Source organism: Monodelphis domestica, chromosome 6, assembly GCF_027887165.1.
Source record: "Monodelphis domestica isolate mMonDom1 chromosome 6, mMonDom1.pri, whole genome shotgun sequence".
NCBI classification, from domain to species: Eukaryota; Metazoa; Chordata; class Mammalia; order Didelphimorphia; family Didelphidae; genus Monodelphis; species Monodelphis domestica.
In genome coordinates, this window is record NC_077232.1 from 43,966,334 (window position 1) to 43,992,691 (window position 26,358).

The 26,358-nt window shown below is 48.8% G+C and overlaps 1 protein-coding gene across 1 annotated transcript in view; it reads left to right on the forward strand.

Moving 5' to 3' along the window:
- The first annotated feature begins 569 nt into the window (after window positions 1-569).
- WT1 (WT1 transcription factor) overlaps window positions 570-26,358 on the forward strand; it is a 64,188-nt gene continuing 38,399 nt past the window's right edge. The window contains exons 1-6 of the mRNA XM_056803788.1: window positions 570-627; window positions 685-873; window positions 972-1,208; window positions 1,486-2,325; window positions 10,715-10,837; window positions 11,926-12,028. Of these exons, the coding sequence (XP_056659766.1) occupies window positions 570-627; window positions 685-873; window positions 972-1,208; window positions 1,486-2,325; window positions 10,715-10,837; window positions 11,926-12,028 (1,550 nt within the window). The remainder of the gene's footprint in view (window positions 628-684; window positions 874-971; window positions 1,209-1,485; window positions 2,326-10,714; window positions 10,838-11,925; window positions 12,029-26,358) is intronic.

The window sequence follows — 26,358 nt, forward strand, 5'->3', positions numbered from 1 at the left end:
TGCAGCAATCTTAGGGAAAGCAAGAAGCGGAAGGGGCAAGGGCTCTTCTGCCCAGGGTTGCTTTCCCAAACTGGACTTTGGCAGACCCAAAGAAATCTGTGCTCTCCCCAGGAAGCCAACAAGGAGTCTATAGGGACCAGTTGAGGAATTATGCATTAGAGAGTGGTAAAGGCGGGATACTTCTGCTTCGACTTCAACCTCAGTACAATGGGTTTCCCGGGCCCCCGAGAACGCTGTTGAGCCTCTGAGAGCACTATATTTAATCTCGCGGGTTGAACTCTGCTGGGACTTCCTCTGGGATCTTCCTACTTCATTCCTTTCTCCACCTCCCCTGACCCCCATTCCCCTCCCACAACTCCCTGGCTTGGAATTGGAACTAGTAAGAACGCTTTGGGTGTTATAGGGCGTCAATGAGTGGTGTTGGGGCGGCGTAGGTAGACGTGAGGGACAGGAAGAGAGACACCTTGTAGGGTTCATAAATTCTCAGAATCCGGGAGCGCCCCTCTCCCTGGTAAGCCACTGCCGAGGGTCTTTATTTTCCTTATTGTACCCTCAGGTGCAGGTGCAGGATGTTCCCAAGTGGAGGTGCCACCGTTACGGATTTTCGGGGGACAGGGATGAAGGAAGGCGATCATCAAAACACAGCAGATTTATTATGAGTGATATACTCTCTCACTATTCTAGGCATCTGCTCGCCTCCCGGGATCGACTCCCTCCAGCTAGCCCATCACCCAGGCCAGATTAGGTGCTTAACTGTCTACAGCCCTGATCTCCCAACTCCAGAACGCAAGCAGTGCTCAGACCCCTTCTGGTCCCTTGTTGGGGAGATCCAGAGCTACCCTCTCCCGCCCCCGCAGCAGGTGCCTCCTGCCGGTAAACCCAGAATTAACATGTCGCACTCCACCTCTCTTGATTCGGTAACGGAGCCAGAATCGCGAGCAAGGTGCTTGAGGGTTTCACGCTCCTTCCAGAGCGAAGTTTCCCAAAGTCCCGCCTCCCTTCAACCCACCCCACTTTGGCTCCCACGTCCTTCTTTACTGCATTGCTTGTTCCTCCTAGTCTCTGTGGAAACACGGCTTACCTGGAGCTCCTTTCTCTCTCTCTGGGAGACCCCGACACCCGCAAAATCTCAGAGGGGAAGCCCAAGTTTGGGGGCAGGGAGGCGGGGGTCCTCATCACCGAACAGTTGACCTCGAGCGGTGTGAAGAGTTGGGGCGGGGGATGGGGTGGGGTGTGGCGGGGAGGAGGGCGACGGTGTCTCTGTGCGAGATCCTCCCCCAAGTCCGCCCCACCCCGCCCCCGGGTAGCTCTCTCCTCCCCTCCCCGCACTCAGGTCGCCCCGGGAAGCAGCCCCTGATGCTTGGTAGGGCTCGAGCTGCGGTGTGAATGGAGCAGCTGGATATCCTAGCTCCTCCTCCTCCCCCGCCGCCAGCCCCTCTTATTTGAGCTTTGGGAAGCCGGGGGCAGCCAGGCAGCCGGGGTAAGGAGTTCAAGGCAGAGTCCACACCCAGGGGGCTCTCTCTAGCCGGACAATCAGCTCCCTCCTCTCCTCCTCCCTGCCCTCCCACCCACCCACTCATCTGCCCACCCACCCACCCACTCATCCACCCAGGACAGCAGCCCATGAGCTGGGGCCCCGCTACTGCTGCCTCCGCCTCCTTCCCGCCGCGACCCTGGACTTCCTACTGCCGCCGGAGCCGGCTTCCACGTGTGCCCCGGAGCCGGCGTCTCCCCGTGCGCTCCGCTCTGGGCCTTGGTGCCTGCAACAGGCCGAGCAGTCGGGAGCGCGGGGCCCAGGTGGCACCTGGAGCAAGTTCGCTTCGGTCGGGCAGGGAGGCGAGCGCCTTCAGGGGCGGCGGAGCCGGGGGCCGGCCAGCGGGGAACAGCCCATGGGCTCCGACGTGCGGGATCTGAACGCGCTGCTGCCCGCTGTCCCCTCTCTGGGTGGCGGCGGCGGCTGCGCCCTGCCCGTGAGCGGCGCAGCTCAGTGGGCTCCAGTGCTGGACTTTGCGCCCCCGGGAGCCTCAGCCTATGGCTCCCTGAGCGCCCCTGCGCCCCCGCCTGCCCCGCCACCGCCTCCGCCGCCTCACTCCTTTATCAAGCAGGAGCCGAGCTGGGGCGGCGCCGAGCCGCACGAGGAGCAATGCCTGAGCGCCTTCACAGTCCATTTCTCAGGCCAGTTTACCGGTACAGCAGGAGCCTGTCGCTATGGCCCCTTCGGGCCGCCTCCGCCCAGCCAGCCGCCCTCCGGCCAGGCCAGGATGTTTCCCAACGCTCCCTACCTGCCCAGCTGCCTAGAAAGCCAGCCGACCATCCGTAACCAGGGTAAGCACCGAGCGCCGCACCTTGGGGGAGTGCAGCGCAGCGCAACCCGACACCCCATTACCGAACTGGGGAAGCTCAGGCAACTGTCGCTCGCTTCTCTCTCCTCTCTCCTCTCCCCCCCCCCCCCCCCCCCACTCCCGTTTGCTATCCTCGCTCCAATTTCTGGTCCTGGCTCCCTGAATTTGATGGGTCCTGTCTAGAATATGAAGGATGAGGGTCCCTGGGGGATCCTAAAGGTGGGAGACCGTAGCGTTGTCCCCCAGGGGTCTCCTTAGGTCTGCTCGGACAGAAAACCTGGGACCAGGGCAGAGACTTCCCGCCCTCCATTTCCCCTAGCCAGGCCGGCTTCGAGAAAGTTTCTGAACTGTTCGCAGGAGCCGGGCGGGGCCAACTGTAGGGCTTTCCTAGACTTCTGCTCTAATGAGGCATCCTAGAAGCCTGGGGAGCGGCGAGCTGGTTAGGAGGGAGCGGAGCGTTGGGGCTGCCCTGGGGAGAGATGCGCAGTCGAGTCGGTAGAAGGTAGCACAGGAGGGATTTTCCCTACCATCTTCAGACCCGAGCCCGGGGCAAGGGAATGGGGAACTCAAGAACTGCCTCTTGGCTCCTCCAATCAGCCGGCTCTGCGCGGGCTCTATAGTGGCAACGATTCGGAGCCATCACAGATTCAAACGTAACTGGCTTCTTGATCGAGTAGTTCTCAGGGGCTTCATCTTCACGGTCCACCCCGACCCCTCTCCCCTTCGAGGTACTTCCGTGTGGGTTTTTAGCACTGAATTGGAGGGGGAAGGCTCGAATGGACCATTATTGGGGATCTTTCTTATGAAAAGCAGACAGGTTTTCGCCTGGTGACGACGTTATTCCAAACCGGGTGTCATTACAAATCGTGCTGTAAGCGTTGGTCCAGACTCGGAGAGCAGCCGGGTAGACGGCAGGCTCAGAACTGAGAATTGAGGCCGCCAACCTTTGGAGGGGAACCGAATTTTAGAGCTGGAAAGGAACTTGGAGGCTTTCTGGTCTAACCCTCTCATTTTACAGAATAGGAAACTGAGGCTCAGAGAGGCTAAAATGACCCCCCTCTCCTCATTGTTAGGAAATCCTTATTTTAAACGTAATTAAACGGGAAATGCCTCATTGTGTTACTGAAAACTGCTCATTGGAAGGACAGAAAAGGGAACTCGAATGAGATTTCGTTGATCTCTTTGTTCATCGAGGGTCGAATTTAGATAACCCGAGGTTAAGCAAGCGTCCTCTGTGGGCTGTATTTGCAAATAATTCCTTTGCCAGTTCTAACGGTAAATCCAGCCAGCTTGGGCTCTAGTCCCCGGGAATTCTGTCCGAAAGAAGCTACTGGTTTTCCAGGCACTGAAATCCCACCTGGGGTTGGAATTTCGTTGTTTCTGGAACTAGTGGGCCGATGGAGGCAGTCTGTGGAATATGCTAAGCTCTAACTGCCGTGTTCTCTTCCAAGCCCGCCGGGCCTGGCTTCCAGTTCCAGCTCTGCAGCCTTGCTGACCCATTAACGCGGGGAATTCTGCGCTCCTGAAACCTTCCTGCTCCACTCCACTACTCAGGCATTCTGAGAAACCGAAACTTCTTTCAGAGCGGGAACCCCAAACTCATTCGTCCTTCCTTTCTTATCCTCAACTGTTCCCCCAAAGTGGGCATGCGGATGCTCTCCCAAGGGTCCTGGGAGCCCGGGACCATCTAAACTTGGCCCTCTTCTCGGGGTGGGTGCAGAAGCCAGGGGAGACCTTCCTGGAAATCTCTTCCTTGCCTTTGGCAAGCTAAACTAGGGCCTTTTCCCCTACCAGGTTGGAGAAGGGTGGAAAGAAAAACCTCTATGCTGAAACCCCACCTGGCCAGCTAATTAGCTGTGGGGCTAGGTACTGAATTTAGTGCCTCAGCTTACTCATTTGTAAAATAAGCTCTTCTTAATGGAAGCTCCATAAACTTGTTTTAGAAAGCATTTTGGTAATTACTAACATAGAAGCGGTTTTCTTTGTAATCTCTGGATTTGATTTTACACATTTATCAGCCTCATTTGGAAAGGGAGTTTATAGGCTTTCCCAGACTGCAAAGGGGCCTTAACCCAAATAGATTAAGAAGCCCTTCACTCACTTAGCTCTAATGTTCTAAATCCTTCCAGATCTGAATCTTATGAAGATGGGAAAGCCTTATTGTGCTCAGGGTTGCCTTTGGGAGTAGGGATAGGTACCTACTCTCTCCCACAACTGAGATCACCCTCCCTTAGCCTGGCACAGTCCTCTAACTCTTTCTTGCTCAATTCATAGGCTGAGGCCTTGGGTCTCACACAATTCCAAGAGGGCCCAGAAGTCCAGGTATGCAGGGCCAGGCAGCCAAAGGCGGATATTTTCCTCCAACCACCTCAGAGTTTCTGAGAACCTGCTGCTCTGGGCTAAGCATTTGTCACAAACTACGGGACCATGGAAGACTTGGAAAAATCTTCTTTTATAGTAGGGGAGAGAGGAGAAAGAGAGGGAGACAGAGAGAGACAAGAAGAGAAGAATAGGGAAGAGAAGAGAAGAGAAGAGAAGAGAAGAGAAGAGAAGAGAAGAGAAGAGAAGAGAAGAGAAGAGAAGAGAAGAGAAGAGAAGAGAAGAGAAGAGAAGAGAAGAAGGGGGAGAAACAGGCAAAGACAGAGACAGAATCATATTTTAGAGGAGCTCCATTCTGATAGTTTTTATAATTAGAATTTAATCCCAGAACATGCATTTTACCTAAAGATGAGTCAACAACCCCCCAATGAATAAAACACAAATATAATGGGTCCTAGATAGAGTCCATTTCAGTTTTATTTTCTGGTAAGATGAGAATGTGAGGTTGGAGACAGGATCTGGATGAAAGAGGGAAGACAGGTGATTCTTTGGGAATGGAGAACATTGGACATCTGTCCCCTTGACAATTTACTTCCAAATTTCCCACAAGAAACCTAGGACAAGCCAACTGGAGCCTTTTCAGTAGCCGGACCTCCTCGAATTTCTCTGGGCCACTCCCAGATTTGCAGGTGTCTAGGAGAATGAGTTGGAGCCAGAGAAAACCTGACCCTCTCCTCAGAAGTCTGTACAAAACCTTCCTTGACTTGGATGGACCCTTTCCGTCAATGTCCCATCCCTGGGTCCCAGCCCTAGGTGCCTGAGTCCAGTGGGAAGGAGGGGGAATTGTTCTCTCTTTAGGGACTAGCTCACACCTCTCCCTCTTCCTTACCAGAACTCCCTTCTGCCATACTTTTTTTTTTCCCTAAGAGAGCTACCCCAGGTCCATGGAAGGGACTGAGCCTTTTCTAAAGTATGTGCCCTTTTCTCCACCTGGAGAGGATCTGTTCAGAATGGGAGATTGTCTCCAGGATGTCAGAACACATCCCCCTGAAGTGGTGGGGCAGGGGCTGGCTAGGAACAGGAATAAGTTCCAAGCTTCTCCCGCTATGCTGCTGTGAGGTTCCCACCGACTCATTCCTCCCCCAGTGGATATCCACAGTTCCTTGCCCTTCTCCAGGGCCAGAAAAGCAGGGCTGTCTACCATCTGGTTGCAGGAAAAAGATTTGTGTTGTCTTCCTTGTTTTTATTTCATGAAATTGCAAATCTTCCAGAGAAGGATGCTTCCCCCCCCCTTCTTGATCAGTTATTGATTATTGAGCAATTGAAGCTTCTTTAGAGATTGAAGAGTCAGGTTCAAGTGTTGCCATTAACTAGCTTTGTTGCCTGGGGCACAGGCCCAGCCTCAGTTTCCTCAACTGTAAAATTATTAAAATGGGAATCATATAGCACAGTAGAGTTAGAAGGGAATTTAGCTATAATCTAGTCCAACACTCCCATCTTGCAGAAAAGGAAATTGAGGCCCAGGGAGTCTGAAGTTTGATGTTCACCGATAGCTTCTTTCTAAATAGAAACCGTTCTTACCGAGTTTCCCCTGGGGCACCAGGTTCTTGGCATCAAACAGCTCCTTCCTCTCTCCCTTCCCCGACACAATGGCAATACGCCCCCCCAAGCCTTTGGGGTTCCCTTGGAGAGGGGGTCCTAAGGGCCAGTCCTGGCTTTTTCTCCCGCAGTAGGAGGGGAGGCGAGTGGAAGATCCACCTCTCATGAAGGCGGTCGAGGCTCCTTGGAGCTTAGAGGCCCATGCTGACCGTGGGAAAGACGCTACCTTGGCCCGCCAGTGCCTCCCTTTCTCGCCAAGAGCTGGAAAACAGAAGCTTTGCCCCTTTCCCTGCGCAGCAGCCTCCCGTTCCCCTTCCAGCTGTTCTCCAGCTCTCCCCCCTCCCCGCCCCACCAACAAAGCCGAGCGAAGGCTGCGGCGGCCGCGGCCCTGGGCTCCTCGGTGGAGTCAGCCCACTTTTGCTCTCCTTGGCTGCAGGCGCCCTCAGAACTGACGCCTCTTGTCGCCCTGGGGGCTCGGGGAAGAGCTCCACCAGGAAGTGGGGGCGTCGGCGCTCAGGATAGGGGGGCGCAGAGAGTGGCAATGGAGACTCCCCGAGTTTTCTCCTGGATCAGTCGACGACTGAAGATTATTCGATGCTCATGGAAGGCCGAGGGGGGAGAGGGAGGCAGTGAAGGGGCCACACGAACTCGGGGTCTCCAGGCCTTTGATCCCCTTCAGGGATCCAGGCCTCGGAGGTTGTGCTTCGGAAGCGGGCGATGGGGGCAGTTGAGACTGAGCTCAGACAGGGGAGGGCGAATTCTGGAGGCATGCCGGGATTTGGCCAGAACAGCCGACCTGCTGCGCGACATTTCAGGGCTGAGGGAACAACCAAAGGGTACAGCGAGGAGACCATCTTGCTCTTAGTTCTTAAAAATAAAATTTAAAAAAAATTAAAGAAAACAGAGGGGCGGGGGAAGGAATAAGAGGATCTCAAAGCTTTCCTCCGTTTCCCTCAAAACTCCGCGTGGCGATGGCCAAATGTTGCTTTGGAAGCTGCGGTCCGTGGCTGCACTTGGCCAGGCCGCTAGCGATAAAGAGAAGGGGGAATTGGGGCAAGGATGATGATGCTAACCGCAGGGCACCTTTGCAAAGCGCTGCGTGTTATTTTATTTGATTAGGACCTTGTCTTGGGATATTTAGCGCCTGCGTTTTATAGACTCGGACCCAGACCTAGAAGGCCCAAATTACTCGCTCGGGGGCATCCGACTACTCTGGGATGCTTTACTCAGGGGTACGAGGTCTCTGTTCGCCTCGAGGCAATTTCCCCCATAATTAGGATCCCTGAACGCCCACCATTCAGAGTTCATTGCAGACTTGAACGCCACGGCAAGTGAGACTTGGCTATTTGAGGCGAAAACCCAGGCTTCTCTTTGCTGATCACACCTGTTTACTGAGAGGGACCGCCACAGGAACGCGGCTGCCCAGGGTGTGGGAAAGCTTTCCGGGTAGAGTACCCCTGACTTGGCTGCTGGGGACTCTCGGGGAGACCCGAGGCTCTGAAGGACGTCCACTGGGGCGCCTCACCTGCCCAGGAGGGTAAGAGGGGGTGCGATAGGGAGGTTGGCGAAGGGTCTTCCAGGTAAACCAAATGGGCTAGCCAGCTGTTGCTTTTTCTCTTCTTGAGAGATGGAGGGAAGATTCCCGAACGTGGAATCAGGAGCCAGGGGTTCAAATCCCCAAGCCTTGGTTTTCCAGCTGTGGGACTGTGCCCAAGTCACGTTACTCCCCCAGGTGTTTTTTTTTCCTCCTCCGTAAAATGGGGACCACCACAGCCATCCTAGCTGCCTATCTCACACGATCATAAGGGGGGGACTTTGTAGGCTGCTCCAGAAGAAAGAATGGTTGCTGTTCTCTTGTCACTGAATTTCCTTAGTGCTTTAGTTAAACCAACATCCTGGCCCCAACAAGGGCCTTTGGTTGGTCAGTCTAGACCTGTTTTGAGGGCGGAGAGAACTGTAGAGTCGGAAGGGGCCTTGGAGATCCATTACTCTAGTCCTCTCATTTTACAGATGATAACACCGGGTCCCCCCAAACTGGGTCCCCAAAGGTCATTTAGTACCAGAACCTGCCATTTGCCCCACCCGTTTGCACACTGGTCCTTAGCGATGCGGTGCACTTTCTCTCGATTGTTTGTGGCCGTCACCCCTTGGCTTCTTTCCCCCTTCTCTATCTATCCATGCCCCCCGATTTCTTTGGTCCCAGATATACACAACGGAGAGACACGGGCGGGAGGGGATATAGCCAGCGGTGTTGTGAGACGGATCCCAGAGCTCCAGCAACCTTGGAAGAATGCCCTCTCTCCCTCCCTACTCCACACCCCTCCTAGATTCAGGAACTCTGGGTGAATTCTCCTATTGTCTCGGATATTCTCCCACTCAGTGTGCCCACACCGCCAACGCACACACAGATCCCCACCAAGAATCCCACAGCTCTTTCTATGGCTCCCGCCTCCCGGAAGAAAGGAAAAGGACAGGCAACCGTTAGGGCCCTCCGTTTTTAAGTGGGGAAACAAGTAATAAAAATAGAAAATAATAAAGAAGTCATAAAGATAGAAATAGCGCTCAGTGGAGAGTGCGAGATCTGGAGAGAGATGACCTCTCCCCCGGGCAAGGCGTTTCCTTTCACTGGGACTCAGTTTCCTTGTGTGGAAGATGAGGCAGTTGAATTAAGCGGCTTCCAGGATCACCTTCCTTTTTAGCTCAAAGCCTGTGCCAGACAAGGATTCTTTTCTCAAGGGTACGACGATCTTCTGGAGTAAACAAATTCGGGAGAGATGTTCTTCTCAAAACAATTCTATGGGGGTGATCAGAATTAAGTATTATTCTCCCCATTTTATCGACGAGAACACTGAATTCCCAAGAGGCACTTGACTTGCTCAGGGTCTGATACAAAATGTCTGGGGGAAATGATGGGGAGCAAAGCCGGGAGTTCTGGTCTCTCGGGCTGTGAGCTCAGGGAAAGATGGCCCCGCCCGGAGTCTACCTCGCTGCAATGGTCTCAAAGTAGAGCTGGGAGGGCCGTTCCCCTAAACAGCTCTTGGACGACAGCTAGTTTGAGGGATCAGGGGTAAACGGTGATGGAGGAGCGACAGATTGAGGAAATTTACTCGATGATTTCAAGGTTTTTGTTGTTGTTTTGTTTTAAGTCGGACTTGTTTAACTAGCTCCGAGTCGTTAATGAAAGTTGGTGCCCGGGCCATTGATTTACGGTTTGGTGTCACCGAGGGGTCAGCAGCGCGGATTCATTTCACTCTCAATCCACTTGGTCCTTGCTAGGGCCTGGCGGTTCAGTTTTGTGGGAGAAAAACTTTCTCCAGAAGGGGAAAGTTGGCTGTTAGTGGCCTACATGCGTTAAGGCTCTTCTGAGTCCTGAAGACCTGGACATCCATTAGGGAATAGATGAGAAATCGATTTTGAGTGTGTGTGTGTGTGTGTGTGTGTGTGTGTGTGTGTGTGTGTGTGTGTGTGTGACTAGGCTTCTCCCTTACTCTCCCCTTCCAGGCTTTCTCCTTCCCTTCCCTTCTCTTTCCTCTCTCATCCCCCCTTCTCTTCCCCTCCCTTCCCTTCTCCTCTCTCTTCCTTTCTACCCTCCCTTTCTTACTCCTCTCCCTTCCTTTTCTCCCTTCCCCTTCTCTCCCCTCCTCTCTTCTCTACCCCTCCCCTCCCCTCTCACTCCTTTCCCTTCCTCTTCTTCCCTTTCTCTCTCATCCCCTTCTTCTCCCCTCCTCTTCTCATTCCTCTCCCTTCCTCTTCTTCCTTCCCCTTCTCTCCCCTCCTCTCTCATCCCCTCTTCTCTACCCCTCCCCTCCCCTCTCACTCCTTTCCCTTCCTCTTCTTCCCTTTCTCTCTCATCCCCTTCTTCTCCCCTCCTCTTCTCATTCCTCTCCCTTCCTCTTCTTCCTTCCCCTTCTCTCCCCTCCTCTCTCATCCCCTCTTCTCTACCCCTCCCCTCCCCTCTCACTCCTTTCCCTTCCTCTTCTTCCCTTTCTCTCTCATCCCCTTCTTCTCCCCTTCCCTTCTCATTCCTCTCCCTTCCTCTTCTTCCTTCCCCTTCTCTCCCCTCCTCTCTCATCCCCTCTTCTCTACCCCTCCCCTCCCCTTTTCACTTCTTCCCCTTCTCCCCTCCCCTTCTCACTCCTTTCCCTTCCTCTTCCCTTTCTCTCTCATCCCCTTCTCACTCCTCTCCCTTCCCCTTCTCTCTCTTCTCCTCTCTCTTCTCTCTCTCCCCTCCCCTCCCCTCTCTTCTTCTTTCTTCTCTTCCCTTCCCAAGACCCCATGCCACTTAATGGGACAGGCATAGGACAAGTTTTGCCCAGGGTTAGTGGGGAGGAAGAGGAGCATCAGGAAGGGGCTGGGGAGGGGAAATTCAGATAGCAGCTCCCCCTAGGATGGCAGCCCCCAAGGGAAGCTGGTCCCCACTCACTAATCCCTGTGTTTCCCCTTGCTTCTCTCAGGATACAGCACTGTCACTTTTGATGGAACACCCAGCTATGGACACACACCCTCTCACCATGCAGCGCAGTTTCCCAATCACTCCTTCAAACACGAGGACCCTATTGGTCAGCAGGGCTCTCTAGGTAAGGACACAGAGAAAAAATGTGCCCCAGGCTGGGTGTGGCTTAGGGAAGGGTGGTGGAATGGGGGCAGAAAGGGGTCACTGGGACCCTTTCACATCCAGAATAGGAGCCAGTTCCTCTATTCTACGGTCCTGCTCCCCACCCTGAGAGCCAGTACCAGATGTAGGCCAGAATGGGGGGGGGCTTAGGAAGTCTCCATTGAAGATCACTGGTTTACAAACAAGTAGGTAACATCCACTGTTGGAAGAGCAGCCTAGCTACAATGTGGAAAGACCCATCATGGGAAGACTAGGCACAGGAATTCATTCCCAAGAAGACTTTGGACTTAGGATCAGGTTGTCCTGAGTTCAAGTCCTATTTCTGACACTAATTCTGTGACCATGAACAATTCACTTAAGCTCTCAATGCTCATGGAACACATGGAAACTTAAAAAAAAAATCTTACCTTGGGCCTTAGATTCAGTACTATGTATTGGTTCCAAGGAGGAAGAGCAGTAAGGGCTAGACAGTGGGAGTTAAGTGACTTGCCCAAGGTCACACAGCTAGGAAGCATCTGAGGCCATATTTGAATTCAGGACCCCTTGTCTCTGGGCCTGGCTTTCAAACCACTGGGCTACCCAGCTGCTCCCACACATGAAACTTTAATTTATCCGTGTCAATGAAGGAGATTTCCCTAAGATGATGAAACCAGAGGTTCCACTTTTTCCCCAAATCCCAACCCAACAAGGTCATGAAGAACCTTCTAGTAAGACATGGGGGCGGGGGGGGGGACGGTTAAAATATGCTGGTGGCAGGAATACCCACTTGTCGAAGTCATGAATGGGTGTCCCTCCCCCATAATGCCCAGCTGCTTATTTTGTATTAAAACAAACCAGGAGCTATTTTCTACAGAGAAGGCTCGAACCATCCGGAGTCGGGAACACCGGGTTGGGTGGTGGAGGTGGGGAGGGGGAATGTGAAGGGAAGAGTGCAATTTTCAAGGCCGGAGGGGAACCAGGACAATCTCTACGTCTTGCCTGGGTGAAGGTTCTGACCCGCACCAAAAATCGAGGCTCCGCACCTTATGCAAGCTCCGTTCTCTCCTCCAGGCGAGCAGCAGTACTCTGTGCCTCCTCCGGTCTATGGATGCCACACGCCCACCGACAGCTGCACCGGCAGCCAGGCCCTGCTGCTCCGGACTCCCTACAACAGGTAAGAAGCCTCCTCGCCTTCTCACCCTAGCAGACAGAGAAAGAACCTCTCGGCTTTCCGTCCCCAGAGTGCCCCGAGGGCAAGAGGGACCCGCGCGCTGTCCTGGGTCCTGGGACTCAACCAGGGCGGGTCTCCTGAGCAGCGCCCCGAGTGGCAGCTCCTCCGGGGAAATGCTTGGGGCGCATCCCCTAGGGGAGAGAGGGAGGAGGGCTCAGCTTATTGGCACATGTCTTTAGCGAAAACTCCGAGGCCCAAAGCAACCCGGGCCAGGCACTGGTCCACGAATGCACCCTTTTCTTCCAATTCCTACTGCCAGGCTCTCCCCCCTTTTTTTCTTAGCGTCCCCCGTTAGGTTGTTCTAAACACTGACAAGGACTAAGAACACGACGGCAGGCTAAACCTTAATATTAAGAACAGCTGCAACTATTTTTAAAGAACCGCCATCAGTGAGAACGAGAGAAAGCTAACAAAAAAGTAACGAGATGATGGCGATGGTGATGCTGATGACACTATTGAGGCAGTCTGGAGAATTGAGCCGGTCTTAGTGTCAGGAAGGTCTGTGTTCAAGTCCTTTCTCCAAAAGGCTAAGCGATCCTGGACAAGTCACTTAATCCCCAATTGCTCCTCCAGTCAGAGTTGCAGAGAAATTGCTGATGGGTACTGATAGAGAAAATGTTCTCCAATACCAATGGCAACATAGGTTTGGTCCCCCCCTTAACAACAACAACAACAACAACAATAATAACGACACTGATGAATAGGACACAGCATTGTGCAGTGGAATCTGTTTTTGATTTAGAGTCAGCAAGATCTCCTTCGATTTCTGATACTGTGTGACCTTCTGCAAGTCACTTAACCTCTTTGAAAAAGTTTCCTCATCCATAAAATGGGACAAATAATAGGAATATGTGCACACACACACACATATCTGTCCCTCTGATTGTAGTGGAAAGTGCTTGGCAAAATCAAAGCCTTTAGAAGAATGTAAGCTTGTTATTTTTAAGCGAGTCTGCTGTGAAAAGTTACAGGTTTTCAATAGAAAGGGCTAATTATCAATTGGATGGAGGGACATGGGGAACCTTGGCTGTGTCTTCTCTTACTAATAGCTATTTTCCGGAGGGCTGGAGTTCTCAGATTGGAGCCCACAGAACATATTTCAGGGGGTTGGGAAGTTGAAGAAATATCTTTATTTTGATATCATTAGTCTCCTTTGTCATGTCATGGATTTTCTTGTATGCATTTAAGAACATAATTCTGAGAAGGGGCCCAGAAGCTCCCGGACACAAGGCAGTGCGTTTTTATTATCATCATTTGATAAAAGTGGAAACTGAGTTCTGGAGGAGGAAAAGGCTGGCCCAGAGATAAAGCTAGTAAACAGGAGAGGTCTGAGAGTTGTCTCCCTTTGAGGGTGACTTTTCTGGCGATATTCTACAGAGGCAGCGGAGTGTAATGGAAAGCGCTTGGATTTTGAGGAAGAGGTTCTTCTTGGGCCTCAGTTTCCTCACCTCAGGAATCCTTAAGATTCCACCCATCTCTAAATCTGCTGATTGTTCATCTTCTTGGGCTTCTGCCCTTTTCTTTCCCTTCTGGATACCTCAGAAGCCCATTGGCAATCGGGCACTCGTGGCCAGGCAGGTCTCGGCACCCAGCTGCGCTTTCTGCCCCAGCGCCGCCTCGCAGGGACACGGCGGGCAGAGCTGACGCGACCGGCCGAAAGTAGAATCGGCCTTGTAGCCGCTGCCGCCGCCGCCGCAGTCGCGGGGAGGCAGCCCCAGCTTGGGCCCTTTGTCCTGCTCTCGGGAGCTGCGAGAGAAGCTTTGCTTCCCTCCTCCGCACCTCCCTCCCCCCCCACCTCCCCTCCCCAAAATTTATTTTCAACTTTTGGTGAACTTGGCCTCAGTCCCGCGACTCCGATAGGGTTGCTTAGTAACTCGGGCGCAGACAGCGGGCGCAGCCGGGGCCTGGAGGGGTGGGGGTGGGGAGAGGGATGCAATGGGGTGGGGGGGAAGCAGAGAGGAAGAGGGGAAGTGGCCACGGCGTTTTCCGGCTCCCCATTGGCCTCTCATTACCTCACGTCCTACTCCCCCGCCTGGGGGGGGGGATCCTGACACTTCCTATCACCCCCACCCCCATCCCAACTTCTCTCCCTTCGGTGCTGGGGGAGGGGGGCAGGGCTGACGTCAAAGGGAAGGAGGCAGTGAGGTAATGAAGGAAGGAAAAAGGTCTGTCAGGAGAGATTGGGTGGGTGGGGGTGGGGGTGGGGATGACAGAGACTGGTCCTCGGATCCCTCGGGTGGGGGGAGGAGGGGCTCGAGGCCCCGAGCTAAGTGCACCTGAGAGCCGCCCGTTCGGGCTTGTGCTCAATCCGCTTCGGGCTTCGCGACGGACTACTCTTTCTTGACCTGTCTTGAAATGGGGCCCGATCTCTGGTGGCAGGCCATTCCCCCTGGTGGGTCCAAAAGACAGTGCAGGTCGGCGCACCCTGGATAACGGGTTGGAGGGAAAATGGGGCACCCGCAGCGGGGCTCGTCCGCTGCCACCAGATGCCCTCGGGGCCTGCCTTAACACCCTCGCTGCCGCTCCGAGGGCGCCCTCAGTTCCATCGGATGCTAGGCTCTTCTGAAGCAGACCTGGAGTCGAGGTGGGACTCCTTGTCCCCTAGATCAGGCCCGTCTGCCCTTGGTAAAGGCGCAGGACCAGGATGCAGGGCGGGGTGGGGTGGGGTGGGGTGGGTACGGAGGAGCCAGGATCCTGCCAGCACAGGGAGAGTTTTTGACTGCAGCTCCCTTAGCCCAGGGAGGCCCCAGGTCTAGGCTCACACTTTCAGGAGCCTGTTTTAGGACCTTTCCAGGCCTCGGGCACCGAGCATAACCTCTCTGTCCCTGCCCCACCCCAATCCCGGCACTCTTGGTACACGAGCAGCATCCCTTTGCCTTCTTCGAAGGAGCGAGACTCCAAGCCTAGGTTGGGGAGTGGGAGCGCTCGCTCTGGGGAAGAGGCGGGATGGGGGGGAGGGGAGGAGAGAGGGGACGTCCGGACGTCTCTGGGGACTCCAGGAAAAGAGAAGGGACTGGAACAGGAAATCGGGCTCGGGGGAGCTGGAGGAATCTGGCGAGCCTCTGGGAAGTGTGGCTGCGACCCACTAACACACACACCCTTCCCTCCCCTCCTCCAGGCCCTGGGACCCCGGGGGAGGGAGGTCACCTCCTCTCTCTCCAGCTCTGAGCCAGATCGCTTTTAATTAAAGTGATCTAGGAGGTGCCTGGGGTTTGAGTTGGCCCTCTTCCAGGCTCGGGGGCGGAAGTCTTGGCTAAGGAGCCCGCAACCGAAGGAAGGGAGGATACCAGTCCCTCCCCCCTAAATCCCCTCAAGGCCAGGCTATGTCCCGAGGCTGTCCGCCTGCGTGTTGGAGGGAGCGTGTCACGCTACTGTCCAAAACTCTGAACGAGAAACTCGACTGTACAAGGCAACTCTTAGGGGTCAGTGGCCCACACAGCTCCCAAGATCGTTCTTTCTACCCCCGCTCCTTGAATCTTCCCTTTCTCCGAAGTATCCGCCTTACTCAGGGGCTGCTCTGGGGGCAATAGGTAAGCGTTAGAGAAGGTCTCTTTTTTACTGGGCGGCTTCCCCGTCCTGGAAAGCCTTAGGTGAACACTGTTTAGCACAGATCATAGATTTTGAGCTGAAAGGGACCTTCAAGTCCACTGAATTCAGTCCTCTCCTTTTAAAACTGAAGAAACTGAGGCTCTAAGAGGTTTTAACTCACAGAAACAAACTCGGGGTTATTTAAAAAAAAAAACTTGCTCCTAATTCAATTCAACAAACAATAAATTCTTTTTATGTGCCACATGCAAGGGACAGTGCATAGTTTCCTGGGAATACAAAGACACAGACTGAATAGATTTGCTTTTCCCATGATGCATAGCTATCCCACATTTTTTCTTCTTCATTTCTTTGTATTCCTAGTGTTGAAAATAGTGACAGGCACTAAGTAGTTACCTGATAAATATTTGTCATTGTTGATGACTATGATAATGATAGCTTAGAAGGGGAAGGGAATAAGTCAGTCTGTCTATCTATCTATCTATCTATCTATCTATCTATCTATCTATCTATCTATCTATCTACCTATCTGTCTTTCTATTCATCTGCCTGTCTACCTATCTGTCTGTCAGTCTATCTGTCTATATGTTTCTATTCATCTGTCTGTCTGTCTATCTATTGATCTATCTAGGTTCTATTTATCTATCTATGTTTCTATTCATCTGTCTATCCATCTCTCTCTCTCTTTCTTGTCAGGCCCTGTGCTAAGCAGATTTTACATTTGATTTACAAATGACCTCATTTGATTTCCACAACAACCCTATGGGAGTAAGGGCTATTATTATCCCCATTTTACAACTAAGGAAACTGAGGCAAGCAATAATTAAGTGATTTTCCCAGTGCCATAAAGCTAATAAGTGTCTGCAGCTGGATTTGAACTCAAGTGTTCCTGACTCCAGTCCTCAGTCCTCTATTCTCTGGGTCACTGGCTGTCTAGCTTAGCATTTATGTAGTACATTAAGGTTTTCAAAGGACTTTCCAAACTTTACCAGGTGTGATGATGACAGGGGCAAAGTACAGATGATTTTCAAATGATTTTTATACAGATATTTTCCCTTTCTTTTTAATATTCTGCCTTTAAGACCCTTCCTGTATAAGTTTTTCCCATAGAAGAATGAAATTTCCCTTACACACACACACACACACACACACACACACACACACACACACACACACACAAGCCAAGTTGGCTAGTAATAAAAAATGAACTGAATAACCAATTTCTAAACAAAATCTTAGATATTAGACTCTTCAACCTCAGTCTTGTTCAATGGCTAATCTCTTCATCTTTAAAGAAAGGGGAAAAGCTATTGAACCTTTTCAATTAAATAATGACAATTGCACAAAAATGGATAATTGAAAAAAGCATTGTTGAGCTTTAAGTTGACTTCTGACATCCTAAAGTAATCAGTTTGGCATAGATACTGGAGTATTTTGCCATTTTCTTTTCTGTGTATTCTATAGATGAGGAAACTGAGGCAAAAAAATTAAATGACTTGCCCAGGGGCACCCAGTTAATGTCTGAGATCAGATTTGAACTCAGGCTTCCTGACTCTATTCAATGGGCCACCTCTGCATATTTAATTATATGCATTTAAAAACATTATCTCAAAAATTTAAAAATAATTTTAGATAAAGACAAAAATTTCAAATGATTTACGTCTGCTTAAAAAATCTGACAAACCCTTTACCTTCTAAATCAATACTAAAAATAAGTTCTAAGGTAGAAGAGTGGTAAGGGTTAGACAGTTGGGGTTAATGACTTGGGGTTACACAACTAGGACTTGATTGAGGTCATATTTGAACCCAGGCCTCCCACTCTATCCACTGTGCCACCTAGCTGCTTCCAAACTCTCCTTTCTTGTTCCTGTTTCAGGAGCCATGCCTTTTGGCTTGTCTTTGTATTTGTGACATCTATCACAGCAAGGACATAATAAATGCTAATTGATTGGCTAATTGACCACAGGTACAGAAAAAAAGCTCTCCTGTCATCCTCCCTTTTGCTCTGAGGAGGACCTCCTATTTTCAAGTACTTCAGCAAACAGATTATTTATCAATTAGCAGTTTAAATGGAATCCCTCCCACTTCCTGTAACCCCTTTATTAGGATTTCCCCCACTTAACATTCCTATAGTAACAGTTCCTGGCCATTCTTACTTTGTAACATTCTTGGAGGTAAGATTAAAATGAACACCTTTCCTTCTGATTTCTGGATGTCTGAGTTATTTTTTAACTTTATCACAGAATGTTAGCACTGGAGGGGGCCTTAGTATATAGAACATAGAATGTCAAAGCTATAATAATATAAATGATTATTAGAATAGAAAAGGGCATTCAGAGAGAGGAAATGACTTCCTAAGGGACGTTGTGGCAGAACTGGAACCAGAACCCAGATCAGTTGATGCCTGGTCAAGAACTCACAGGGTCATCCATTTAGAGACTCATCTGGTCTCTAGGCTTGCTCTCTATCCACTGAGCCACTTAGCCATTCCCACAATGTGTTTTAAAAGGATATACAAACCTTTCCTGGGAGAGTGTGTTGTGAGGTATTTTTGTCCAAATTTATGATTGCATCAGCTTAGAGAATTCCTGGTGGAAATTTCTTTCCATCGTGGGGAAATTGTGAGGTTAAACTATTTCTTTGCATGCCCATGTCTTAGACTGGTCTTCCAACTACCACCCAATATGCCCTCTCTCTTATTTCTTTAACAAAACAATAACCAAAACATCCTGTTTGCTTCTGTATAATTTTCTGACTTTTCTGCTGTTATTATTAACATAATTGAGTATATTATTCATTATTAATCATCGTCTATATTCTGATTCTTCTGAATCGCTTCATATAATACAACACTGAAAGACATCAGAACTCTGACCAGTGTGGTCAATCAATCAGTCAACCAACCAACAAGCAATTATTAAGCATCTTCTGTGTGACTGAAAATGTGTTAGATCCTTTGGCTACAGAGAAAAAAAAAATCAGTCCCTGCCTTCAAGGAATTTCCATTCTCCTAGAGGACAGGTAGTAAAAGGTACCCCTCTTCCCTTGGCAGAGTTCTTGTGGTTTAGCCAATTTGGAATAAGGCATGGTAGCATATGGCCAATGCGTTTGTTTTGCTTAATTATATATTTTTGTTATAAGAGAAGATTATACTATGATCAGGGAGAGAGAAAGAGGTATTATTAGGAAGCCACAGAGCTGTTTAAAAAACAAAAATAATAGCAACTGTTTCTATAGTGCATTAAAGTTTGCAAAGCACTTTACATATAGATTCTCACTTGATCCTTACAACAATCCTGAGAGCTAAGCATTATTATTGTTCCAATTTTTATTCAAGGCTTCTAGCTGGATCCGTGGATTGAGTCCCAATCCCAGAGTCAGGAGGACCTGACTTTAAATATGGCCTCAGCAACTTACTAGATGTATGACTCTGGGCAAGTCACTTAGTCTTGTTTTGCCTTAGTCCTTCGTGTATATAAAAAGAGTCAGAGAAGGAAATGGCATAACTATCCAGTATCTTTGCTAAGAAAACTCTAAATGAGGTATGGAAGAGTTGGACATGACTGAATACCAACACAACTTTCATTTTATTATGAGGAAACCAAGGCAGAAGAAGGTTAAATGATTGGTCCAAGATCCTACAACTAGTACCTGAGTGTCTCAGGCAGGATTTGAACCCAGGTCTTTGTGATTCCAAGTTCAGCATCCTATTTACTATATCACTATGTGTTTCTTAAAATCTATCTCTTTCTATCTCTATCTATCTATCTATCTATCTATCTATCTATCTATCTATCTATCTATCTTTAAGGCACACAGAGGTTAGATTACTGAATCAAAGGTGCTGAAATTTTGTACCTCTTGCTATTTATTTCATGTAGGTTGTTTAGGAGTGAAAACAGGGATGCCTGTTGTTAGAAAGTTTTAGTTTCTTCTGAACTTGACAGGTCAGACTGTTCTAAGTGTATGACCCAGGTTTTAGGTTTATGTCCCTTAACATAAGCATAAAATTGCAACCAGGCCAATCACAAGGGTAGGGGAAATATCCCATTATTCTCTCTCCAAACTGTACAAAAGAGTGCTCATGCATGCATCTCACACCAATGCATATCATAGGCACTGTTTTGCTCCTCAGAGTAAAATACCATGGCCTGTCCTCCTGGGGAATAAATAAATATTCCTGGGAAATAAATAAACCTGTGGGTCTGGGGCATCGAATCCAACTTGTCAACAGAGGTGAAATCAAATGATGACATTCCCTTGGTGTCCTATGGCCTTTGTGTTTGTTAACAGAAACTGAGTCTCTGGTGATGCTTCTGCCAGCTAAGTAAGCAAAAGGGAAAAGTTCTGTAACTTTGAGAAATTGTAAACCTGAGTGGGTTGGGACAGAAGGAAGGCTAAAGGGATATTCCTTAGGAGTCAGCTCCCAAGGAACCATGGAAAGGAAATGTGTGTAAGCAGTTTTTGAGTTAGAAACTTGCTTTTTTTAGTTGTGAAAGAATTTTTCAATGTAATTTAGCACTGTGTTTCTCTCTCTCTCTCTCTCTCTCTCTCTCTCTCTCTCTCTCTCTCTCTCTCTCTCTCTCTGTCTCTCTCTCTTTCTCTGTTTCTCCTCCTCTCTGTCTCTCTCTCTGTGTATCTCTCTCTGTCTTTCTCTCTGTCTCTCACTCTCACTCTCTGTGTTTCTTTCTCTGTCATTCTGTCTCTCTGTGTCTGTCTGTCTGCTTCCTACTCTTTGTGTCTATCTGTCTGTCTCTCACTCTCTGTGTCTATCTCTTACTCTCTCAAACACACACACACTCTCTGTTTCTTTCTCTGTCTCTCTCTCTCACTCACTCTCTGTGTGTCTGTCTTTGTGTGTCTGTCTACCCACCCATCCCTCTCTTTCTTTCTCTTTCTCTCCTTTCCTTTCTCCATCTCTCACTCTCTCTTCATCTCTGACTCTCTTTCTGTCTCTGTTTCTCTCTCTCCCCATCTCTCTCTCTCCTTTTCTCTCTCTCTCTGGGGAGGGGTATGGCTTGGAGAATAGGAATGAGAGTGAGTGATAACAGCGGACTTTTAAAAGGTCAGATTTTGATCCTGGGTGAGTCTTCCAACTCTGCCATGTCATCTGTTCTTTCCCTTGGAGAGCTGGCTACTTTAGTCCAACCTAGCTTACTGCTTCCAGGACTCCATTCTGAGACTCTTCAGCCTGTCTGAGCAAGGACATCCCTTGGAAGTGACAGAGGCAGCCACCAGTTGTGGCTCCTTTCAAGGATGGAAGGGATTTTCCTACCTTGTACTTGCTGGATGTAGTAAACACTGGCAAGGTTCAGCATTTACTGGGAATCAAGCTGGGATTTTAAGAGGGGGGATGGAGGCGTTCCAGCCCAGATTATGGCTGTTTAAAAAAAGTTTTGTGTGGAGGTCGAGAACTTGGTCACCCGGCAGTGTGGGCCAAAACAACCAAATGATCTACTACTGATTTCCTTTTAAGTTCTTTTTTCTTGCTTAGGGCTGACTTCCTTTAGGGCTGAATCCCAGTCCGTAGAAGTGTCTTCCCTCTCTCAGCTGCCCTTCGCTTCAAATATTTCTTACAGAGAAAATGAATAGCTATTCTTTTAGCTGAAAAAGAACTTTAAAAAATTTTGGGGGGGAGTTTATCACCTTGAGCCCCTTTTTAAAAGCTGCCTGTAAAAATTTTCTTATTTTGTTTATTCACATTTAAGGATGGCCTTCTCTTACATATTTGAAATGTGTATTTTTAGCAAATTCTTCTTTCTAAATTTATTTTGTGAACCAGATTATATGTGTGAATAATACATGTGTATATGTATGTATATGCACATATGCACACACCTGTATACAGTGTACTCACACATGTATATATATACATGCGTGTATGTACATGTTTGTATGTCTATGTGTTTTATGCATACATGCCCATACACAGAGAAGCTAAGTGTCTAGGTGGCATAGTAGATAAATAACTGGACTTAGAGACAGGAAGACCTGGATTCAAATCCAGCCTCAGACCCTTACTAGTTGTGTGATTCTGAGCAAATCATTTAACCTCTGTTCGCTTTAGTTTTCTCATCTATAAAATGGAGATAATAATAGGACCTAACTCCCAGGGTACTTGGGTGGGTAGCTAAGCGGCCCAATGGATAGAGTTCCATGTCTGGAGTCAGGAATCCTGAGTTCAACTAGCTGGGTGACCCTGGGCAAGTCACTTCACCCTGTTTGCCTCATCTTTCTTCATCTTCATTCTTCATCTATCAAATGAGCTGGAGAAGGAAATGGCAAACCACTCCAGTATCTCTGCCAAGAAAACTCCAGATGGGGTCAGGAAGAGATGGACACAATTGAGCAACAACAACCATTCAGAGTAGTTGTGGGCATAAAAGGGGATGACATTTGTAAAATACTCCGAAAACCTTCAAGTGCTCCATACACACTGTTGTTATTATATATATTCACATATAACATGCCTATACATGCATATATGGAACTTTCACTAGCACTGCCAATATATCCATTTATCTGTATCTGTATCAGTGTACACACACACGCTCGCACACACATAGAGTATAACTATGCCTTTGGATATTTACTTTGACAAATAGAGGAAGTTGTACGTCAGGGAGTTCCTGATATGGGTGAAACCTCAGGGCACAGTATTTATTGATGTCTTCTGTTTCATGTATCACCACATTTCCCCCCAGCATCGCCTTCCTCTCAGCTTCCCAGAAAGCCATCCTGTATAACAAATAGCATTTTTTTTAAAGACAAGAAGAACAAAATTGGCGTAAGTGATCGATACATCAAAAAAGTCTGCAAAAGTGTGCCATGTGCAACCCCAGTCCAGTTAATTTCTCAGATCCCATCCAGTTCTCCAGTCCTCTGATCCCATGATAGCTTTGGCTTTGCCACTGAAGTCACATCTGGACTGACCCCTTCCCCCAGATCGACTTTCCCTTCTGGGGCCCGGAATTTCTGAACTTCTCTTTTTCTCTGTATCCTGGATTCTTTCTCCATGTGCGCAAGTTTACATTCCTGTGTTCTGGTATGTAGGGAACCCCAGGTTGGGAGTCTAAGGACTCTATCTGTTCTCTGGGACGTATTTGTTATTGTTGCCCCAATATTTGTTAGCAGAGTTTGGTTTCCTTTTAGAAGGATACAGCTTTATTGGTTTCACCCTCAGAGCTCACGCTTGAGTAGGCAGGGTTTTCAGTTCTGTTCAGTTCAGCAAACATGTATTACAGTCCTATGTTATGTACAAGTTGTATTCTTAGTTAGGAATACAAAAAACCCCTCCTCCCTCCCCAAAAGGCAACTAGTCAAGAATTGTACTCATTCTCCTGGCTGGAGAATGAAGCACATATACAGATAAGAAAAAAAATGCAAAGTATATTCAAAATAATCCAGATGATTTTGAGGCAAAAGGATGGTGGGAGTCAATTTTAGAAATGACCTTTGGTATAAGGAAATGGCAAACCACTCTCGTATCTCTGCCTTTCACTGTATTGCGGACTTTTTTCTCAGCAGCAGTTGTTTCTCTGGTTCTGTTTTGCTTGGCAAGGGAACACGATTTGGCACCTGAAAACCTGGGGTTGAATCCTAGCTCTGTGACCTACTGCCTCTGTGACTTGGGCGAGTCCTCCGTTTCTCCATCAGTAAAATGTGAGGGCTGAATGAGGTGATCTCAGAGGGCCCTTCTGGCTCCTGAGGCTCATGTTCCTCCTTGGAGCTGGGAAGGTGGAGTTAGCTTAATAGGCTGAACCTTCAAGAATCCCCTGAGAACTGTTGGGAGGATGTGGTTGAAACTAGCCTGATCCCTATCATCATCACTGGGAAACCAGCCTGGGGTGTATTCTGAGCACCACCCCTCCTGGTCCCCTCCTGGCCTTTCCAGCCTGGAATAATCATTAGGAAGAAGAGGAAGACGAATAGGTCCTCCTACCAGGATCCTCGTGAGATCTCCGTCTCCCAAAGCAAAGCCATTGTGGCAACTTCTGGATAACCCTGGGTGGAAGGCAGAATAAGGAAATTCAGTGAAGATGAAGTAAGGCAGTGATACAGAGCGGTGTCTAAGGTGGGGTACCGGGCTTTTGCCTAGGACAGCATCATTTTAGATGGCACGGATAACACAGCCCTTCAACTGGACTAACACCTACTCACTGAGTTAAAATAGGAAGCTAAAGTCTGATCACACCCAAATTACCCACCACCATCAGCCTTGTTGGTGGCCCCCTGCCCAGAAGGATTTCAGAGTGTCTGTTATCACCCTGTGGTGAAGCTTCCTTGGAAATGCTCCTTCTTCCTCACCACCTCTTTCCTGAAAGTAGTTGTTCCTGAGAAGGCAGGAGATGATTAGCCTTTCCCCATTGCATGCTTGTTGAGTTATTTTAGTCTTGCCCAACCCCTTTGTCTTTTTCTGGGTCTTTTTCTTGGCAGAGCTACTGGAGTGGCTTGCAATTTCCTTCTCCAGCTCATTTGACAGATGAGGAAACTGAGTAAATGGGGTGAAGTGACTTGCCCAGGGTATCACTCAACCAGTAAATGTCTGAGGGCAAGTTTGAACTCAGGAAGATGAGTCTTCCTGACTCCAGACCTGACATTCTTTCCACTTTGCCATCTAACTGCCTCCTATTTTATTTATCATTTACTTGTAGCAGTCATTGGTTCTACCAGAAAACCCACAGGAGATCCTGCCTTCAAAAAGTTTGCATTTTACCCCAATAGCCATTTTAATTTTAAGCTTTTTCTTTGAGGAAGATCATGGCACGACCGGCCGATCTGTAGTTCTTGGGGGGAAAAATCTAGTTACTTGAGTGCCGATAACCTCTGACCTTTTCCTCTTTACCTTGTCCCCCTTGAACCCGAGCTTGCGGCTGCACAAACTGTGAGGACCCCTTAGGTACAAGCCCGCAGAGGTAAAGAAAGCTGGTTCAAGAAGTCAGTTTCCTACAGCTCCTGAGAAATCTCCAGGTTTTTCCTGTGGCATACTAATGAATTAAAATGAAGAAGGATTCAGGGGGATCCTGACAGGCCTAGGAGAACTGTCAGTATGGCTGAGTGATTTTAGTGGGTGAGCAATATTTTTAAAAAGGGGAAAAAATTGTCACAAAAATATACAGCTGCCTGGGGAATACAATGCTTGTTGGCTTAGATTAATGACAAGATGAATAAATGGATTGCCTGATGAAAAGGCGAGGGAGAACAAAAACCAGTTGAAATTGTGGAGGAGGTCTCTTATTAATGAACTGTCAGCCTAAAGAAAGTGAGTGGAGTCTCCTCCTGGAAATGCACTGGGCTGGCGCTTCTAATAAAAATCTGGATCCTGCAGGAATTAATTACACCCGCCTTACAGCAAAGAATTTCTGGAATTGTGCAATGTGGTGGCACGGACCAGCACGGGCTGCTGTTGCCAATGGGGAAACCATAGAAAGTCTAATACTTTCTTTCTTCTTCCTCTTTTTTTTTTTTTGGAGGGGGGATGATATGCAGGATATTATAGTAGCATAATAGCCAGTCGGACATGAGAATGAATGATGGTGTCCAACATCTCTGACAAATGATTCTTTGCATACTTTTAGTTTGAAGTCACTTGACTTTTCATATGCAAAATCTCCTCTTGGAATCTGATTTCCTCCTTATCACAGGGACCTGCCCCGGGGAGTTAAAAAATCATTTTGGACGTGATTACATTAGACTCAGATGTGCTTTGCTTTGATTAATCAAACTACAGAGAAAGCACAGGGCAGCTCTCATTTACTCGGAGTGGCGGCCATGTCCATCATCTCCCCGTGGATGGCTCCTTCCTCAAGGTCCGGCTTTCTGTTGGCCTGACAAGAATATCTTTTTAATTAAAGCTTGGTGCTGCCCATGCCTGATGGAGAAACTCAAGGACATGCCATGTGGAGAAGGCAGATTCTCAGGATTTGTGATCCATTATTGCTTATTAAACATGGCTCGCTATTTCAATGGAATTCTGGGCTGCCACATATGAGTTAGGACTTTCTCCTTTGCTTATTTATGGAGCAGTGGCGTTATGCTGTTGCTAGACTGTGGGGCTTGGAGTCCAGCACTTAGCGCAGTGCCTCTATATAGTAGGGGCTTAATAACTGTTCCCAGACTAACTCAGGCAAGAAGTTGTCGTTGTGGTTGAATCATTTCTGTTATGTCTGACTCTTGGTGACCCCTTTGGGGTTTTCTTGGCAAAGATACTAGAGTGGTTTGCCATTTCCTTCTACAGCTCATTTTATAGATGCAGAGCCTGGGACAAACAATTTCAGTGACTTGTCCAGGGTCACATAGCTACTAAGTGTCTGAGGTCAGATTTGAACTCAGGGAGATGAGTTTTCCTGACTAGCATTCTAGCTATTGTATGACCTAGCTGATCTTCAGTCAAGAAGACCTAGGTCCAAATAGCTTACTTGTTGCGTAACCTTGGTGGAGGGGTTAGGAGTCACTTAATTTACCTGGAAGCTTCTTGAGGGCAGGAGATATGTCTTTGTATCCTCAATGTTTAGTACAGGGCCCTATTCCTAGAAAGCACTTACTAAATGCTTATTGGCTTATTGTATTGACCTCCCTGAGTCTCAGTTTTCTTATCTATAAAATGCCAGCATTGAAAAGATGGCCTTGGAGGTCCATTGAGCTCTTGATCTATGATGGCGTGATCCTACCTCTGGATGTGTCCCTGGGCAATCTTTGAATCTCTTCATTTTTATTTTTTGTAAACC